The sequence below is a fragment of the Manis javanica genome, chromosome 2, assembly GCF_040802235.1.
Source record: "Manis javanica isolate MJ-LG chromosome 2, MJ_LKY, whole genome shotgun sequence".
Classification (NCBI taxonomy): domain Eukaryota; kingdom Metazoa; phylum Chordata; class Mammalia; order Pholidota; family Manidae; genus Manis; species Manis javanica.
Genome location: NC_133157.1, coordinates 207890874 through 207907733, shown reverse-complemented (window position 1 = coordinate 207907733; position 16860 = coordinate 207890874). Strand labels below are relative to the sequence as shown.

General features: G+C 33.0%; 1 protein-coding gene across 1 annotated transcript in view; it reads right to left on the bottom strand.

Moving 5' to 3' along the window:
- Positions 1 to 10653, bottom strand: part of LOC140845705 (serine/threonine-protein kinase TAO1-like) — an 88674-nt gene extending 78021 nt beyond the window's left edge. The window contains exons 1-5 of the mRNA XM_073220520.1: positions 10478 to 10653; positions 5120 to 5191; positions 2407 to 2508; positions 1106 to 1151; positions 386 to 482 (exon numbers count right to left, since the gene is read on the bottom strand). Of these exons, the coding sequence (XP_073076621.1) occupies positions 386 to 482; positions 1106 to 1151; positions 2407 to 2508; positions 5120 to 5191; positions 10478 to 10609 (449 nt within the window). The 5' untranslated portion in view covers positions 10610 to 10653. The remainder of the gene's footprint in view (positions 1 to 385; positions 483 to 1105; positions 1152 to 2406; positions 2509 to 5119; positions 5192 to 10477) is intronic.
- Positions 10654 to 16860: the final 6207 nt, after the last annotated feature.

The window sequence follows — 16860 nt, the reverse complement described above, 5'->3', positions numbered from 1 at the left end:
TTATCAGCTTTGAGAAGTGAGTCACAAATTGGGGCATCAGTTTCTTCATCTGTAAAATGAACAAGTGAGAATACATAATCCCTATCGACTTTTCCACTTCACAAATTAAACTTTTCTATAATTAAATTTCTATCACAAATCTATAAAGTGCACATACTTTGGAAAGCCCAGCAGCATGTGTAGAAAAAGATAAAAAATTATTCTCAACAAAGAGATCAAATAAATTAGTATATTCATTTTAAGACATGGATAACCTAAAAAAATATGAGTTTATAAAACTCCAGAATACTTTTATGTAGCAAAAACCAACAAAGCTTTCAGGATTAATAAATTCTAGGTCTGAGAAATTTGCATATTAATATATGGTAATTTTTAAAGTACTTACCTATGGATCATGGCACGAGAATGTAAGTAGGCTAATCCATGAAGAGCACCATGTATAATTGCTGCTATTTCCATTTCTTGTAATGGCTTTTTGTGAACTTAAAATAAGATTTTATTTGAAAATAATTATTCTATAGAACACTTCTATTTTAAAATATATATACACATATCTAATACATGGGCAAATTTAAAAAAACTAACATTTAGAAGAAGGAATTTTTTGCTTTCCAAGATAATAAAACAAAGCAATTGAACTTAATAAGTGCGCAGTTGTGCCTAGTTATTATAGTTCACAGCTAATTTTCCTCTAAGTTAACATTTAACAATTATTTCATGATTATAAAACAATGAAAGAGGAGCTTTCCCTTTTTATATTCCTACATATCTTCATTCTGAACAGAAGGAACAAGTCAAGTTTAATGATAAAGAATGCAGAAAAATGCCTGTTAAATCATAATGAAAGAAAACTCATCTGTTATGCTAAAACATAGTATTTAATGAGGACAGTGCATACCACGCTGAGACTCTAGAATTTAGTACAATAAAATGAGAGTTCATTCACTAAGAGATTTTTTTAATAATGTTAAAGCTTTCCAGGAAGAGCAAAAACTATTGTCTCTTCCTGGAAAGTTGTACCATTATTAAAAAAATCTCTTAGTGAATGAATTCTCATTTTATTATACTAATACTTTTCTTTCCTTAATAAATAAAGGAAACTTACCTTTCAGCAAATCTACAACAGATCCTGAACAATATTCCATTACAAGCTACAGGGGAAAAAATGATAAAAACATTAAAATACACTATTAAAATAAAAAGATTCTATATGAGATAAAATAAATTCACCAAGGAAATCAAGAAGAAAGTTTGAAGTGAAACAAACTCTAGTTATCAATTACCTTTAAATTTAAGTATACATTTTGGAACTTGTTAAATGCATATATGAGGTTAAGCCAATGCTACATTAATCTTTTATAATGCTGACATATAACTGCTTGTAGAAGATGTGTGTTTCATATAATTACTAACTAAAGCTACAGGGGAATACACATATTCCATTAATATTAACCTATAGTAGCAATACTGGTATTGTTAGGAATCAGAAAATCGTCCTCTGGTACTATATATACAAAGTTTCGGTTACAGTTTAAATCTTTCTTATAAAGCAAACACAGAGCACCTCTTATGTGCCAGATATTTTATATATATTAACTAATTTAATCCTCATAACCGCCTCTGGAAGGAGACCCTATTATCATCCTTGTTTTACAGATGCAGAAACCTGGAAGACAGAGAGGCAGCCTACCCTCTCTGCCACTGTTTTTTCTTTTACCACAGCCTCAAATTTAGGAGTACCATCACCATCAAATTAAACCAAACATTACAAATCTAAATAAATCTAAGTTCTGTATACTAAAATGATAATCAGCTGTAGCTTATTAAAAGTAAAAGGTCATTCCTGTTTAAAGAAAATTTAGCCGTTCTCTGAAAAGACATAATTACTATGCCTATACCATTGTAAGATTACTACCTTATCTTAGTTTCAACAACGGGGCAAAATTAATCTCCATTTTCTGCAATAAAATGTCCCAATTTTCTACCTTCAGTATTATTCAGCCAAAGAATCACAATCAGTTCAGATTTCACCAGGATTCACCACCAATATTCCAACCAAGACCCTTGCGGTTAAATAGCTTACAATACATTTATGTCAAAAATAAATGCTGATTTTCATCCTTTGATAGGATTGTTCTCAACAAATGTTTGATAAAGCATTTGAAGAATGACACCGCTAACATACATCGGAACATTTTCCCGTGCACGTAACGGTCAGCTGAATCTCTGCAGTCAACTGGCAAAAGTTCTGTTATCTCTTACTGCCTAAGAGTTTCAGGAAAAGCTGCTCCTCTTTTCTCAGTATGAACTAACATTTCAAGGTGTTTGTGCGTGGCTTTACACAACTATTTTGAGACATTTTTGAATTAATTATAAACTAAACCTACTAAAATTACAGATACCTACCCATGCTCTGTGCTCACGTAAATAGCAGCCTTTGTATTCTACAATGTTGGGATGTTTTAATTTTCGTAGGCACCTGACTTCCTTAATAATACCCTGCCATCTCTGTGGGAAGAAAAAAAAGAATAAAGGAAAGAATTAGGAACAGTTGCCTTTCCTTAGAAAGCTATCTAAGTACAAAAGTAATTATCAGATTAAAAAGTTAACAAGAACATACAACTTTGCTTTATTTGTAACATTTAAATGTCAAACTAATATGTTTTAAAGAAATTACATTCATATAGTTTACAACTCAATAACATAAAATTCATTCCAGGTAGGACACATTTTTATTTTCATAAAATTTATTATCAATGAGTCTTATAAAAATTTTACAACCACACACCAAGCTGTTGAAAACCATATACAGTATTGAGTGGTTTTTCTTCAAAAGTTCAACCTCCCACTTCTTTTTTTGCAGCTTTATTGTTATATAATTTACATACCTTAAAGTTCAGCTGTTGTGTTTTTGGCTTATATTGTCTACCAAATGTGATGCTTTTTCTGCTGTTTAAACTCAAGTCAAGTAATTACCTAAATTCCTAAATGCACATATTCTAAAATGCTAGTGAACACTAAGGTTATAACAGAGGGAAGTTCACAGAAAAACCAAACAACATGGAAACATTTTCCTACAGGATTTCCCGAAGAGCCTTCCCATTGACGCCTACTAGTAAGTAACAGATAAACCTTCAGCAATAAAAGCTACTCTATGACAACTTCAGAAACTTAGGCCATATCCTAAGTAGGGTGACTTGTCAGAAGCAATCAGGGAACTGAAAATACAGGTACTTGGGTCCATACCCAGAGACTCTGGAGGCTTAGGAGATGTGGGATGGGAACTTGGAATCTGTTTTTTGTTCTTGTTTCCGTTTTTCCAAGCTTTACCGCTGGCTTGTATCATATTTCTAAAGGTAGGGGAACTAGAATACAGAACTTTAAAAAATGTTTTGCACTGGATTTTAAGATCCTATATCTTCTATGTTATTTCATAAGCCCTCAAGAAAATAGAGCAAGATATTCACAGTGTAAAATGTGTAAGCTGTAAGATGCTAACTTCAGAAAGTGTTTTATGGGCTTTACATTTCAAATTTGAGTGCTCTGGGAGGCAAACTCTCAAAACAAAACCAAGCTAAAACCTGTATTCTTCAAAGTAAAAAAAAACTTCCAGGAAGGACACAATATTAGATGAGAGAAGATGATGCCCTAGGTGAAACTTTTTGTTCTAGGCATGACTAATTAAACAGACTCCAACACAAGTCTGCTATGAAAGCTGGTTTTAATGTTATACTGTAGAATGGCAGATAAAATTCAACTTATAAAAAATGGAGGTTTTTTAGGGGTTTTAGAAACTATTAAGAGATTTTTAGGTATCGACATAATGGAACAGTGATCAATCACAACAGTGTTATCATACCCATAAGTATGATTATCACAAAAAACAATATTTACCACAAAACAGAGATTACAGAAATGTAGAAAGCCAAAACCTTTAAAAATTAAAGACTGATCTTGCAATTTTACCTTTGGGCATATACCCTAAAGTTTAAAAGCCGGGACTCAAAGAAATACTTGTATACCTATGTGCATAGCAGCATTATTCACAATAACCAAGGGGTAGAATCAACTAAGTGTCCATTTACAAATGGTAGATGGACAAAATGTGGTGTTTTTACACACACACACAGGAATATTACTCAGCTTTAAAAAGAAAGGTAATTCTGACACACTGCAACATAGATGAACTTTGAGGACACTGTATTAAGTGAAACAAGCCAGTCTGCACAAAAGGACAAATAGTGCATAATTTCAATTACATGAGATACCTAAAGTAGTCAAATTGATAGAGACAGAAATTGGAGAGGTGATTTCCAAGGGCTGCGGGGAGGCGGGAATGAGGTGTTATTGTTTGATGGGTGCAGAATATCACTTTTGCAAAATGAAAGAATTCTGGAGATGAATGGTGGTGATGGTTGCACAGCAATGTGAATATCCTTAACACCACTGAACTTACACTTAAAGTGGTTAAGATGGTAAATTTGTTTTGTGTACTTTACCACAATTAAAAGTAAATAAATTTTTTAAAGAATTAAAGAAAGTCAAAGAGAACAGACTTAGAAAGTAATTTTATAAACTCACACAATTAAGGAAGAACTAATCAGAATACTGATGAACTAAAGTACATGCAATACAGTATCAGTAATTTTATTTTTCAGATTATTATCCACTGCCTTATTTTTCAGACTTGATATATAGCTGCCGATGATTATTTGAAACAGCCGTTAAATAATTTCTCAACCATTAAAAATTTATATCCAGTATACTTACTGTCAAGTGTACCTTATTCTGTTTTACTTTCTCAGACATGCTAATCCCTCTATTATAGAATAAACTGCTAAACAACAATTTAAAACATTAAACTCGTGTCAGCAGCACATATCTAAAAAAGTTAAAAGTAAGGGACACAGTTGGGAGGTTTCTGGGATGTCAGGAATGTTGTTTATGGCTCTCGGTACAGGTTAAATGGGCACATTTAGTCTGTGGAAGAAAATTCACTGAGATAAACCTTAGTATTTGTATATTTTTCAATATTTTTTGAAAAAATTCCCACCTATCCCCAATTAAAACGGTATGGCTTTCTTTAACATGCCAATACAAACATACATATTTCACCTACCTTCATAGCCTTCCTTCCACTATAAGGTATTCTCTTGATAGCCACCACATCATTGGTGTGCACATCTCGTGCCTAAAAAAGACAGAAGACCGTAATAATTAACATTTATAAACTACCATGTCCAAAAAGATACCAAAACTGCTTTTAAAGAACATTAAAAACATAAGTAAATAGATAACAAAAAGCGTATCAAATTATCAAGGAGTTGGTACTTTAGAAATAAAAATAATGCATGTTTATCTTTGAATGAGCTAGTTGAGAGGAAAAATATAGAAATTTGAATAGAACTATAAACAAACAAAATGACTAATACAATCTCTGGTAGGCCTGTAAATGTCAAAATTTCAATGAAATGGACAATTCTCTAGGAAAGATCTACTAAAATTGATCTAGAGAAGAAATTTGAGTAAAACAGTGGTGGAAGATTGAAAAGAATACTAATTGTCTTTAAAATTGTTGTGAGTGGAGCAGTTTCACTAGGGGAACTTCCCAGGATAAAAGGGGAGAAAAAGGAAAGCTACCCCATTAATTGTAAGGAGGCAGTCTAACCCAACAACTAAACCCTCACAAGCAGCGCAAGATAGAAAGTTAGGTACCAATCTGACTTATAAATGTAGACAAGGGAACTCTAAATAAAATTTTAAAACCAATTATTACTGGGCATTAAAAGAATATTTCATTTGGATAAAATATATTACCACAGAAATGCAAAATTTTGATACAGGAAAACATTTCATAATTTGCCATATTTTTTTACAAATCAAAGGGGAAAAATATATACTTATACATATAAATGCTTAATAAATGCTGAAAATGCAGAAAGAGTCCAACTCTAAATGTATTTAATGCAGGGAAGACCGAACTCTTAGAAAACCCACACAGGAAAGGTAATTCCTCAACATGATAAGTCATGTCTATTGTAAACAGCTATTAACTAGAATTAAGACAAGACAGCTAAAATGGTATCACCATTACTATTTACCAGTGCTGTGGAATTTTGATTAAAAAATAAAAGCAAAAGCAGAAACATGAAAGTTAACCCTTTAGAAAGTAAGAGCCAAATTCTCATTATGAGTTTAAAAAAAAAAGATGATATATAAAGAAGGCACAAGAGGATAGCTGCAAAACATTTCATATGAGTTCAGTAAGAAGGGTTAATCATCTCTAGTCATCTGTGGAAGAATTCATCTTCAATTCAGTCTTTAATGAATTCCCAAAGATAAAATGTTTTAAAATTAGATTATGGTGATGGCTACAAAAATCTAACTTACTAAAAATCTATGAAATGCACACTTAAAATTGGTGAACTGAGAGTATGTAACTTAAATCTAAAAAAAGCTGTTAAAAATTAGATAAGCAGGTATGTAAATTATACCTAGAGTTCCTTAAAATATATATATATATATATTCTTTTAAGTGGGTCCTTGAAACAACTAATGACCTTCCAATTTCAATTACTAGCAGACTGGTTAAGGAAAACGTGCACCATCTAACATAACGGGTGAAGTGGATCTATATGCATAAGATCTTGAATATAAATTTATTTTTCCAGAATGTTCTGTACTCATCAATTTGTGAGCCCCTTGATTTTAGTCAATAGATCTAAGCAGCTATATTCTTTTCTAACAGTTTTAATGAGGTATAATTTACATAGCACACATTTCACCCATTTGAATGTGTGTAATTCTATAGCTTTTAGTACACTGACAGATGCATGGCAATACTGATCAATATGACAGATACATGCAATTTACCGATAACTACATTTTTAGAGCTTTCATCACCTTAAAGAGAAACTCCAAATTGTTTCATTTAAAAATGGTTAAAATGGTAAATTTTATATTATGTGTACCTTACCTCAAATTTTTTCCCTATTAAAAAAAAGAAAAAGGAAACCCCACACCCTTTAGCTATCACTCTCCTATCCCTATTCCTCACCCCTTCAGCCCTAAAGGACAACTAATCCACTTTCTGTGTCTCTGGAGATGTGCCCATTCTGTACACTTTGGAACCATATAATATATCATCTTTTGTGACTGGTTTCTTTCACTTAGTATAATGTTTTCAAGATAAAAAGATGTTGAGCATCTTTTTATGTGCTTTCTGGCCATTTGTACATATTTGGAAAAATGTCAGTTCAGATCCTTTGCCCGTTAAAAAATTGGGTTGCCTTTTTTTTTATTGAATTGTAAGAGTTATTTATATATTCTAGACACAAGTCCCTTAGCAGACATATGATTTACAAACAATTTCTCCTATTCTATTGTTGTCTTTACAGTTTTGAAGCATACAACTTTTACATTTTGATCAAATCCAATATCTATGTTTTTCTTTTTTTCATGCTTTTGTTGTCATTTCTAAGAATCCTTTGACAAAACCAAGGTCATGCAGTTTTACCCTAAGAGTTTTATAATTTTAATGTTCACATATGGTATGAGGTAAGGGTTCAATTTCATTGCTCTGCTAAAGAGCTGCATTTCTAATAAGCACAAGATAAAGTTCAAAAGTGGGTATACTAAATGCAGTGCGGTCACCTGGAGTAGATTCCGGAACAGAAAAGAGCACAAAGACTGGGAAAATCTGAATTAAGTGTGTTGTTTAGTTCATAGTATCAGTGTGTCAATGTTGAATTCTTAGTTTTGATAAAGGTTCTGTGGTTATGAAACTTGTAAACTTTAAAGGATCTGGGTGAAGATTATAGGGTAAACTCTATTATTATTGCAAAATCTGCAGCTCTAGCATTACTTTAAAAAAGTAAGTTAAAGTGACTGTAATTCATTAAAATCCAAATTCATTTGTAATGATGATTACATTAAAATTAAATCAGATTAAGATGAGATTACTTTTGCCTATCACACACATACACAAAAACCAACAGAAAAATATTTAATGTCCACAGTCATGTTTCTCTGTCCCTTCAGGATTATGAGTTGTGCTTACTTATCATGTCTTATTCATCTCCTCTAATCTGGAACAATTTCCTCAACTCTTCCTTGTCCTTTATGACACTGGCATTTTTTGAGACTACACAGCAGTACTTACCTTACTAAATTTGTGTTTGTCTGAAGCTTCTTCAAGATTAGATCCTGGTTACATATCTCTGGCTGAAATACTACATGAGTAATATTGTGTCCTTTTCAGGGTATCATATCTGGATGCATACAATGTCTGTTCATCACTGGTTACAAATTTTCATCACCCAGTCAAGGTGTTTGACTGCTTCTTTCCAATGTATATAGTTATGACCACTATTTCCTACTTTGTATCTAACAAGCAGTCTGTGGAGAGATACTTTTAAACTATATAAATATTCTGCTCATCAAACTTTCCCCCTAGGTTTAGCAACCACTGAAGATTCTAGCCCCAAACAGTCTTTGCAATGATGATTTCAAAATGCTGGTTTTTCCCAACTCTACCATTCCCTTCACATTTACCAGTCAGCATTCTATTATAAAGAAAAGCCCTCCCTTTCTATCTATCCATCCTATATCTGTCATGGAAATTAGGAATTCCTATTTTATTCAATGGGTTATAATCAATAGATGTCTATATTGATGCTCAAATTGTTCCAGATGGGGCCAGTGGGAGCATCTTCAAGCTGGTTCTAGCATCCTCTTGAAAGGTCCTATTTTTCATTTAAAAGCATTTTTTACATTTCTGGTTCAAGTTATAAAGCTTATCTTTTATGATCCTTGTCCCCACAATAGAATGAACCATTACTGCAAGAGCTCTTGATCCATGTAGTGAGGAATCCAAGATCTGAGTGCTAAGTGTGCTTGTTGCTACTAGGGTATCAACGCAACTAGAATCTTACAGAAGAGAGAGCTAGGAAATATATATGTCATGTAATTAGTTCATATTAATGCCACAAATTCCTATCCAATACCTATCTAGTCCCACGTGGTTCTTCGTTACATTTGCCAATTTCCTATTTCTATCATTCTTTTCAGTTAGGATCTGAGTCCAAAATGACATCAAAATTATTCACTGCTCAATCTTTTAACACACAGTTTCAGAACTGTCACACCCATACCAATATGAAACAAGTTTACGGAGAAGAGTTCAAGATTTGTTTGCACTTTCCTCTTCCCAACCAGACAGAGGGTATACAGCTAAAATACTGTGTATGAAAGTTACTTGTATTAGTTTTGGTTTTTACTCCAATGTGGTTATAGCCCAAATACAGTTGGATTCATTGTTCCCACTTGCCTATTAGTGACTCTCCCCATACATAATGACTTAATTTTAACTTTTAAATATACTAAATATTTATTATCAAAAGAGGTAAAACAAGTTACCATTGTATCCTCTTTCTACCTCTTTCTATTCCCCACAACTGTCACCATTCTGTATCTTGAATTGTTGGTCGTATGGCATATAACTTGTCTAATTTCATCAAACTGTACATTTAACATATCTGCATTTACTGTATATGTTATACTTAATAAAATAAGTCAACTAAAAATACTACTGACACACATTGAATGGCTACATGACAGGGATTTTTTCAACAGGGTTCTCTTATTGGGCCCATTTCTAAGAGTCTGTATATTTTTTTTCCTTTTTTATTCTATATTTCTCCACAGTAGTATTAAGGAGAACAATGGGAGAAGCTTACATTCAGACAAAACTGTAACACAGAAAAAAGGTTGTTTATGAAATACCTGCTTTCTGAGTGCCTCTTCCCTTATTCTGTGTCCAATCCAGAAATCAAACAAACATAACCTACATCACACACACACATAAAACATGTGCACACAAAAAGATTCTGCAAGGATGTTTATCTACATGTTAACAGCAGCCGTCTTTGGGTCAGAAAATTCCAGAGGGAGTTTCTACTACCTTATTTTTACCTCTAATTTACAAATGGGAAATAAGCGAAAACTTCAAATTGTTAAGAATTTGGAACACATTTTCTCCTTTATTCTTAAGGCACCCATTAAAATGAAAAAAACTGAATCTGTATTACTATCAAAATATTAAACATCTATACAAAACTTGTTGCTGAGAAAAAAAAAGCAATCTTAATAGGAAGAAATAATGAATGAATAATAATGAAATGTGTGTATGGGACTTTACATAAGTCAGTGTTTTTTGCAATATTTGATTCAATAACAGTGTAAGTCATAAAACTGCTAAAGTAGTGTAAACAACATGGAAATTAAAGCCAAATATCTTTCCCTTTTTTTCAATAATCTAAGAAGCTCAATAAATAAAATGATCTCTTTTTACATACACCTAATGCAAGTGACTGTAAAACAGACTATTGCCTATGTCTTTTTGTATTACTAATTTTTACTCTGCCAGACTGGATATTAAATAAATGCTGGTCACTGACATTAAGCCCTTAACACTTACAAAGAACACTGCTCCAAAGCCTCCCCGGCCAACTTTTCTGAGATCTGTGAAGCGCTTCTCTGGATCTTCTTTGGAGAAGAGCTCTGCAATCTCAGGGTCCTTCAGGCTCTGTGCTTGGATAGTTGACGACATCCTGCTGGGCAATCAGCTGTCTGACTCTAATTTTATGCTGCTCTCCCAACCCTTGGGAAATCGGTATGAATGAAGCCACGTTGGCATAAACAACTGGAGAGAAATAAGAAAAGAAAAAAGGAAAAGCAAAAGTTGCTAAGAATAATCAGCACATCATTTTCTGACTACATATATAAAATTATCTTAGATGTGAATTTCACTGAAAAGGTGTTGCCTACCAGTGCAGGACTCTTAAACCCAGCTCATCAACACAATCACCTGAGCTACTTTAAAAAAAAAAAAAGATTCCCACTATACATAGTATGTAAGTACATACTATACATACACTTCTAAAAATTAGATAAATCTGTATGTACTGGAAGGCTTTCTGTGTCAGTACTTAAAGATTTATCTAACTCTGATGCAATAAGTTCATCAGCAAAAGAGATAATACAGTAGGAAGACCATTAAAAACATGCCCAACAACTCAAAATGTACCCATAATATGTTTCTAACAACAGGAAGATTCCCATCTATTAATGACCTTCAAATGCAAGAAAATAGATAATAGATTTAATTCAGTAAGATTTCTTTTCCTTTCAGATACCACATGGCAGTGTTTAATCAACTCTAACACAGACATTCCTAAGAAAAATGCAATGGGAGAAAATAATGAATTTAACATAGATAGATAACTGTTTCCTCCATAACCTGATTCATATTAAAATATGGCCTAATCAAATCTGCTTCATTATGTAAGTAGATACACTACAGAATTCCCTGGTGGTTCTGGTATCAGTTCCTTTGTATCAGATTACCAAACTTCAAAAATGGCTGCTATAAATGAGAGGCTTCAGAACCAGGTTCTAGAATGACACTGCCTAGATAGGAATCCTGCCAACAATTACTTACCAACTATGAACCTGGGTAGCCTCATTTTCCAAGTCTATAAAATGAAAGAAATAACCTACCTCCTAGAGTGGCTGTGAGGGTTAAACGAGTTAATGAATGTTAAGTGTAGACTAGTACTCAGGAGCAGTAAGCAGTACATTAAATGTTAGTTATCACGACCTCCTTAAATTGACCAATTAAAATTAAAAACTCCAAAATTGATTTCATTAAACTCTAAGGGAAAATAAAGCTCCAGCCAATTTTTTCCATGCCCAAATCATATTTTAAAAATTTTTGAATGTTTCTAATTTTACTAATTTCAAAATTTTTTAAACGACAGAGAATTTTTTAAGCTTGTCTCATTTTTAGTGAAGTCAACTGAAGAAATTATAATGCTTGTTATTAAACTACATAAAACACATTTCCATATCTTTTGCACTTCCCTAAATTAATACTACATTGCACTAAAAATTCAAATTACTAGTTTGTATTCCTTTTCTAACATTTTCAAGGCTGCACCATATTCTTCACTTTGACCAATCACTCTGCTCTGGAAGTTAGTTCCCTGGAACAATGCTTCAATTATAATTCTTCCAAGAATATGTGACCACAGGAAAGTCATTTAACTTATCACTCCTAAAATGAGGAGATCGAACTAAATTCTATATTAAGTGTTCCTATTGAACTTACACACCTGCAAAAACAAAAAGCCTTCTATGTACTTAAGACCTTATTTAAGAACTTTGAATTATCAGATTATAGTACCTTTATTACAAGCATGGATTTACATAAAATTTTGTAAAAATTTTGAAAAGAGAGAAAAAACACTGCAAAAAATGAATACACCCTTAGAAACTTGTGGAACAGTATCAAATTGTCTAAATTTCACATTAAGGTGTTATATAAAGGAAAAGAAAATTTAATTTTTTTAGAAAAAGAATTCTTACTAAAAGCAGAAAAGATCCCAGATTTGAAAAAACATAAATTTAGAGATTGAAGATGTTCAGCAAGCCCCAAACAGAGCAAATTCAAAGAGTTTCGGCCCAATAAGGCCAAAACTTCAAAACAATAACGAACACTTAGGTCTATTAAGGCCTAAACATGTCATAATGCTAAAAAGCAAAGATGAGTGAAAATTTGAATCATCAAAGAATTCTCATAAAATAAAATGGAAGACACAGAATGTTCAATAATATCTTTAAAGTGAGGAAAGTAAAGAAGTGCCAACCCAGAAGAGAATCCTTTATCGAAGCAAAAGTTTTGTGGAATGAATGCAAAAATAATAGAGAGAGAGAGAGAGAGAGACTTAGATGATGGAAAGCTAAGAGAATCTGACCTCCATTAAGGGAAACGTAAAATGTAAACAAAAGAAAGCTAAAGGCTATATTAATACCAGACAAAATATTCAGAGCTTCGGAGTTAGGAAAATTACAAGGAGTAAAGAGGGACATTACATAATGTTAGGATTTCATTCATCAAATTCTGAATGTATACTCACCTGACAAAAGAGCTTCAAATTACATGAAGGAAAAATGGATACAACTGAGAAGGGAAAAGCTGTAACTAGAATACCACCACCACAGACCAACACTACCAACCAACAGGTCCTAGTGACATTCCAGTATGCAGCCTGGCCACAGAATGAACATTCTTCCCAAGTGTGCATTATGACATACACTGTGACATCATATGCTGGGTCATAAAACTAATCTTTACAAGTAAAAAAATTTTAATTCATACAAAATGTTTTCTGATAAGAGGGTAATAAACTTAATATCAGTAACAAAACAGTTTTAAAAAAAACAGGGCCTCAAGCCTGGAAATTAAATATACCTCGAGGTAACCCATGGGTCAATAAAGGCATTTCAAGGGCAAAGAGAAAATAATATGAATTGTGTGGAAATAGAAATATAACATGAAATTTATAGGATTCTTACACAGAAATTAAGGCACTTGATCATAGTAGAAGAAAACTCCAATGAATAATCTAAGCTCCCATCTTAAAAATCTAGAAAGAGAAAAGCAAATAAAACCAAAGCTAAATATAGAAGGAAATACTAAAGAACAGAATGGAAATCAATGAAACTAGACAACAAAATCAGTAAAATCAAAAGCTAGTTCTTTGCAGGGAAAAAAAAGTCAATAAAACTGAAAGAACTCTGCCAAGTTACCAAAGAAAACAAGAACAAATTACCCAAAAGAGGGCATATCACTATATTCCTAAAGGCTTAAAAGGATAAGGAAATACAATAAACAGCTCTAAACTCATAAATTTGACAAAATAGCTGAAATAGGCAAATTACTTGGTAGTGATACTTATAAAATACCAAAACTCACTCAAGAATAGAGAGCTGCCTCTTCCAACCAGATGACAAACTGTAGAGGCTCAGGCTCAGACCTCAAGGAGGCACCGGCCTCCACTGCCTCAGCCCCTGCAGCACGGCCCTCAGCGCACTGCTGACAAAAAGAACAAGGCACAGTGACAATACAGGTGTCTGGGGCTGGAGGCCCAGCAGAGGGTCTGGAACCAAGAATACTCTACCTGTCAAGGTTATCATTTAAATTTGAAGGAGGGATTAAACAATTTCCAGATAAGCAAAAGCTGAGAGAATTAACATCCCACAAACTGTCTCTACAGTGTATTCTGGAGGGGCTCCTATAGATGGAAGTGTTCCTAAGGCTAAATAACTGTCACCAGAGATAATAAAAATGTATAGACAAAAAGTACAGAATATGATACCCAATATATAAAGAATGGAGGAGGAAGAAAATGAGAGAGAGAAAAAAGAACGTTTAGCTTGTGTTTGTAATAGCATACTGAGTTAAATTAGTCTCTTAGATAGTAAGGATATTACCCTGGAAGATTTGGTCACCACAAATCTGAAGCCTGCAATGGCAATAAGTACATAGCCATCCATAATCATCCTAAATGTAAATGGTCTGAATGCACCTATACAAACATTACTCAGATGGAGGAGGAAGAAAAGGAGAGAGAGAAAAAAGAACGGTTAGCTTGTGTTTGTAATAGCGTACTAAGTGAATTAAATTAGTCTCTTAGATAGTAAGGATGTTACCCTTGAACATTTGGTCACCACAAATCTAAAGCCTGCAATGGCAATAAGTACATACCTATCCATAATCATCCTAAATGTAAATGGTCTGAATGCACCTATACAAACATGACTCAGAAATGACAGTATCATATTCAAAATTTCCAGAACAAAATGCAAAATTTACTGTACATGCTTAAACAAGCAACACACACATACCCACACCAATGGAGAATGTGACAATTCTCAAGGAAAAGAAGGGACAGATGTCTATTTTGAGATGCCTCTTGATGGAATTATCACATAAATACTTTAAAGCAACTATTATAGCCATATTAAATATGGTAATGCTTAACACTCTTAAAAAATTGGAAAGACTAAAGTTCTTAGCCAAAAAAGAAAAATTGTAAAAAAGAATCCACATCGTGAAATTTAGAACTGAAAAATATAATTACCAAAAATTACAAAAGAAATTACATGGGCTCAACCACTGAACAGAGATGATAGAAGAGTCTGTAAATGTGAAGATAATGAAGATAACAGAGTAGTAGAAATTATCTCCACTGAAGAAAAGACAGGAAAAAACATTGAAAAGAATGAATGCATCCTTAGAAACTTGTGGAACAGTATCAAATTGTCTAAATTTCACATTATAGGTGTTCTATAAAAGAAAAGAAAATCATTTTTTAGATAAAAGTATTCTTACTAAGAGTAGAAAAGATCTCAGCTTTGACAAAAATGTAAATTTAGATATTCAATATGCTCAGGAAACCCCAAACAGAACAAATTCAAAGAGTTTAGGCCTAATAAGGCATAAACTCAAAATGAGTAACAAACAGTTAGGCCTGATAAGCCTAAATGTCATAATGCTAAAAAGAAAAACTAAAATTTGAATGATCACAGAATTTTCATAAAGTACAATGGAGGCCACAGAATGTTCAATAGTATCTTTAAAGTGAGGAAAGAAAAGAACTGCCAACCCAGAAAAGAATCCTTTATCTAAGCAAAAGTTTTGTGGAATGAATGCAAAAATAGTAGAGAGGGAGAGACAGAGACTTAGAAGATGGAAAGCTAAGAGAATCTGACCTTCATTAAGGGAAATGTAAAATATAAACAAAAGAAAGCTAAAGGCCATATTAATACCAGACAAAAAATTCAGAGCTTCAGAGCTAGGAAAATTATAAGGAGTAAAGAGGGACATTACATAATGTTATGATTTCATTCATGAAATTCTAAATGTATACTCACCTGACAAAAGAGCTTCAAATTACACGAAGGAAAAATGGATACAACTGAGAAGGGAAAAGCTGTAACTAGAACACCACCACCACAGACCAACACTACCAACCTACAGGTCCTAGTGACATTCCAGTGTGCAGCCTGGCCACAGAATGTACATTCTTCCCAAGTGTGCATTGTGACATATGCTGTGAGATCATATGCTGGGTCATAAAACTAATCTTAACAAGTGAAAAAATTTCAATTCACACAAAATGTTTTCTGATAAGAGTGTAATAAACTTAAAATGAGTAACAAAACAGTTAAAAATATTCCTCAAAAAATTAAAAATAGAACTACCATATGATCCAGCAATCTCACTTCTGGGATTATAGCTGAAGGAAATGAAATACCCATCTTTGAGAGATAGCCATACTCCCATGTTTCTGAAGTATTATTTACATAGTCAAGATATGGAAACTAACTCAGTGTTGATAAATAAAATAATAAAGAAAATGTGGGATGCATAAATACATCAATACAGTGGAATACTATTCAGCCATAAAAAGGAAATGCTGCCATTTGTGACCTCATGGGTGAAACCTGAGGGCTTTGTGCTAAGTGAAACAAGTCAGAGAAAGCCAAATACTGTATGATCTCTCTCAAATGTGGAATCTAAAAAAAATGAATTCATAGAAACAGAGAGTAGATTGATGGTTGTCAGGGGTCAGGGAGGGGAGGGAATGGGTGAAAGTGGTAAAAGGGTACAAACTTCCAGTTATGAGATGAGTAAGTTTTGGGGATCCAATGTATAGAATGCTGCTATACTTAACAATACTGTGTTGCATCTTGAAAGTTGCTAAGGGAAGTTCTCGCCACAAATAAACAAAAAGGTAACTCCGTGAGGCGATGGATGTGTTAAGTAATCTTACTGTGGAAATCATTTCACAATATAGACATATATCAAATTGTCATGTTGCACACTTTAAACGTACAGTGTTATATGTCAATCTCATCTCAATTATGCTGGGAAAAATACTTGGCTCAAAACTGTGTAAAATATCATTTAGCCCCGCAAATTTAAAAAAGACAAGCAAGCCAAAGACTCATATG